Below are 4,720 nucleotides of genomic sequence, written 5' to 3'. Positions count from 1 at the left end.
GAGAGCAGACAGATCCTCTATATACTACACCACACAGGAGAGCTGACAGATCCTCTATATACTACACCACACAGGAGAGCTGACAGATCCTCTATATACTACACCACACAGGAGAGCTGACAGATCCTCTATATACTACACCACACAGGACACATCCTCTATATACTACACCACACAGGAGAGCAGACAGATCCTCTATATACTACACCACACAGGAGATCCGACAGATCCTCTACATACTACACCACACAAGACAGATCCTCTATATACTACACCACACAGGAGAGCTGACAGATCCTCTATATATTACACCACACAGGAGAGAGCTGACAGATCCTCTATATACTACACCACACAGGACACATCCTCTATATACTACACCACTCAGGAGAGCAGACAGATCCTCTATATACTACACCACACAGGAGATCCGACAGGACCTCTACATACTACACCACACAAGACAGATCCTCTATATACTACACCACACAGGAGAGCTGACAGATCCTCTATATATTACACCACACAGGGGAGAGCTGACAGATCCTCTATATACTACACCACACAGGAGAGCTGACAGCTCCTCTATATACTACACCACACAGGAGAGCTGACAGATCCTCTATATACTATACCACACAGGAGAGCTGACAGATCCGCTATATACTACACTACACAGGAGAGCTGACAGATCATCAATATATTACACCACACAGGAGAGTTGACAGATCCTCTATATCAGGGGTCTCAAACTCAATTTACCTGGGGGCCGCTGGAGGTAGATTCTGGGTAAGGCTGGGCCGCATCAAGTTTTCCACAAAAAATGCGCTTACAAAATATCATTATTCAGATTCAAATGTCTTTATTAACAGTTCTTTAACATTTAACTTTTAGAACATGAATGGACATAAACTGTTTGAACATGGCTTTATCTGCCTACTTCTTGCTGCTAGAGATCTGACAGCGCTTACTCTTGCATAGCCGAGCCACATTTGGCGTAAGTGAGGAAGCAGTTGAGACCCTCAGCACAGCTTGAAGATGAGCATCAGTAATTCTAGACCTGTACTTTGACTTATTGAAGTTCAAGGTAGAGAAGAGCTTTTCGCACAAGTATGTGCTCCCAAATAGACACATGGTCTGCTTGAACATTCGGGAAAGCTCAGGGAAGCTGGGGGGCAATTCTCTTAAAAATTGCCCAAGTTTGTCTGCTTTTCCACTCACATCCCTAAACTTGGCTTTGAGTTCAGAGTTACACTGCAAGTCAATGAGCTCTATTTGAAACACTGGAGGGGCATCTTGCACATCAAAGGAGAAGGGGTCTGCAAAAATTTGAAATGTGGCTCTGTGTCTCTTGAAGTCTGCAAATCTATGATCAAATTCCTCCTGTAGCCTCAAAATGACATCCACATACTCCTCATGACTGAATAGTGTGCCTGAATCAATGAGTGACTTGCATGCTGGGAAATGGCAAAGGTTTGTTTGAGAAAGCTGGTCTTTCCACAATATAAGTTTTGTAGAGAACGCTCTCACGCTGTCATAGGCAGCACTGACAAGTTGCCCCTGGCCTTGTAACCTCTTATTCAGTACATTAAGCTCATGTGCGATATCAACCAAAAAAGCTAAGTCCATGAGCCATTTTGGATCACTTAGCAAAGGAACAGAAGCCCCATCTTTCTCCATAAAAGCTTTCACTTCCGCTCTCAACTCAAAAAATCTCTTTAATACGTTTCCCCTGCTGAGCCAACGCACCTCGGTAAAGTAGAGCACATCCCCATATTCTGACTCTATTTCCTCTAAAAAAGCACGAAACATTCTGTGTTTTAAGCCCCTGGATCTGATTTGGTTGATGCATTTCACAACGAAAGACATCACGTTGTCAAACTTCAGGCATTTGCTGCAAAGGGCCTGCTGATGGATAATGCAGTGCAGAGCAATGACCTCCTCTAAACCTTCCTCTTCCTTTTTTTTATTAACAAGTGCCACCAGTCCTTTTTTCCTCCCGATCATTGATGGCGCTCCATCAGTTGTTATTCCGACAAACTTCCTCCAAGGCAAACCAGCATTCTGAAAAGCATCACACAGCTGGTGAAATATCTCTTGGGCGGTGGTCTGGCCATGCATTGGAACTAGTGAGAGCAACTCCTCTGTGACTTCAAAATTGTCATCAACACCCCGGACATAGATTGCAAGCTGGGCAGTGTCGGTGATGTCTGTGGTCTCATCAAGAGCGACTGAGTATACACTGAAACATTTTATTTTCTCACACAGTTGATCATAAATGTCACTTGAAAGGTCAGAAATGCGCTCTGCCACGGTGTTGGAAGAAAGGCTGACGTTGCTAAACTGACCTTTCTTTTCTGGAGAGATAATACTTGCAGCCTGTAACATGCACTTTTTTATAAATTCCCCTTCTTTAAATGACTTTCCTGCTTTAGCAATCATCATACTAACTACGTAGCTGGCTTCGACTGCTGCATCATTCTCTTTGGTTGCTTTCTTAAAGAAATCTTGTTGCCTCAGCAGACATGTCTTAAGTTTAGCAACCTGGTTGGCTCTCTCATCTTCCTGGTACTTTGCATACTCCTCAGCATGTCTAGTTGTGTAATGACGCTTCAAATTGTATTCTTTGGGCACTGCAACTTTCTCTGTGCAAATAAGACAAGTTGGGATGCCCTTGTGCTCAATAAAGAAATATTGCTTTTCCCACTTTTCCTGAAATTGTCTGTGCTCATCATCAACCTTTCTCTTCACTGCAGGCTTTGAGCAAGACATATTTGGGGCTGCGTAGCAAAAACTTAGGCCTATGGTGCCTTGAGATACCCACTTCAGCACAAGGTGCTCTGGATGAGCGGAAATAGAGTTTCCCAGTCCCCCTAGCTGCCTAGCATGACCTTCGGCAACATTAAAGAGGACCTGATTTTTACTCACAGGAGTAGCCAAATACCTTTAGGGTGGGCACGCACCTGGTCTGGTTTATAAAAATAGCACTCCTCCACTCTGCTGTGCCCCCCTGTATATTTCTTGCCCTGTATGCTAATACTGAGCATCAAGGAGGAAGAGACGCCGGGGTTTCTCAATGGGCGTCTCCTTCTCCATGTGCCTCAATCCAATCACAGTGAGAGTCACAGCCAGGAAGAAAAAAACTCCTTGTCTGTGACACTCTTTGATGTGATTGGATCACAACACAGCCAGGGAGAAGGAGACGCCCATTGAGAAACCCCTGCGTCTCCTCCTCCCATGCAGGGCCTCCAATGGCAGAACGTCCTGTCGCCTGACTGGGAAGAAGAAGAAAAAAAGTGGGGCGTGGAGAGCGTGACTGACAGGCTGGAGAGCCTGTCAGTCACGCTCTCCACGCCCCACTTTTTTTTTCTTCCAAGCCTGCACTAGATTGAAAACAAAAGAAGAAGCTGCTGTCATGGCGTCTCCCAGCGCAAGGGAAGCCCCGAGCTGGGAGACGTGTCTTCTCTATGAACGCGCCCTGTGCACCGAGGGGTCCCAAGCTCCTACCCCCCCCCCCCGGTACTTGCCTCTCCGTGTCCCTCCCATCGAAGAAGATGAAGTCGCCGCTCTGAACGCACTTGGTGCAGGTCAGCCTCCGGCGGTGTTACACAGCGGGCAGCGCTCCACCGCCACTTACTCCCCCTGGTGAGACGCCGAGGTACTGTACTTGGCGGTGGAGCGCTGCCCGCTGTGTAACACCGCCGGAGGCTGACCTGCACCAAGTGCGTTCAGAGCGGCGACTTCATCTTCTTCAAGTACCGGAGGGAAGGGGACTAAGGTGGCTAAGTGCTTTTCCAGGCGGGGGGCCGCAAAATATTGTCCCGCGGGCCGCAGTTGGCCCGCGGGCCGCGAGTTTGAGACCCCTGCTCTATATACTACACCACACAGGAGAGCTGACAGATCCTCTATATACTACACCACACAGGAGAGCTGACAGATCCTCTATATACTACACCACACAGGGGAGCTGACAGATCCTCTATATACTACACCACACAGGACACATCCTCTGTATACTACACCACACAGGAGAGGAGCTGACAGATCCTCTACATACTACATCACACAGGGGTGCTGACACATCCTCTGTATACTACACCACACAGGAGAGCTAACAGATCCTCTATATACTACACTTCTCAGGAGAGCCGACAGATCCTTTATATACTACACCACACGGGAGAGCCAACAGATCCTCTATATACTACACCACACAGGAGAGCGTACAGATCCTCTATATATTGCACCACACAGGACACATCCTCTGTATACTACACCACACAGGAGAGCTGACAGATCCTCTACATACTACACGACACAGGGGAGCTGACAGATCCTCTATATACTACACCACACAGGGGAGCTGACAGATCCTCTATATACTACACCACACAGGAGAGCTGACAGATCCTCTATATACTACACCACACAGGAGAGAGCTGACAGATCCTCTATATACTACACCACACAGGACACATCCTCTATATACTACACCACACAGGAGAGCTAACACATCCTTTATATACTACACCGCACAGGAGAGAGGACAGATCCTCTCTATACTACACCACACAGGAGAGAGCTGACAGATCCTCTATATACTACACCACACAGGACACATCCTCTATATACTACACCACACAGGAGAGCTGACAGATCCTCTATATACTACACCACACAGGAGAGCTGACAGATCCTCTATATACTACACCACACAGGA

The 4,720-nt window shown here is 47.0% G+C and overlaps 1 protein-coding gene across 1 annotated transcript; it reads right to left on the bottom strand.

The window, feature by feature from the left end:
* Positions 1-936: 936 nt before the first annotated feature.
* Positions 937-2,772, bottom strand: LOC141155354 (general transcription factor II-I repeat domain-containing protein 2-like). Its single transcript, XM_073642253.1, has one exon. The coding sequence runs from the start codon at positions 2,770-2,772 to the stop codon at positions 937-939; it is 1,836 nt and encodes a 611-aa protein (XP_073498354.1).
* Positions 2,773-4,720: the final 1,948 nt, after the last annotated feature.

The sequence above is a fragment of the Phyllobates terribilis genome, unplaced genomic scaffold (genome assembly GCF_046119375.1).
Source record: "Phyllobates terribilis strain yellow unplaced genomic scaffold, ASM4611937v1 Scaffold_1__5_contigs__length_1240528914, whole genome shotgun sequence".
NCBI classification, from domain to species: Eukaryota; Metazoa; Chordata; class Amphibia; order Anura; family Dendrobatidae; genus Phyllobates; species Phyllobates terribilis.
The sequence above is the reverse complement of the archived record's forward strand: the minus strand, read 5'-3'. Positions and strand labels throughout refer to the sequence as shown.

Coding starts and splice junctions, on each gene's coding strand:
- LOC141155354 (XM_073642253.1), bottom strand. CDS start 2,772: ATGTCTTGCTCAAAGCCTGCAGTGAAGAGAAAGGTTGATGATGAGCAC.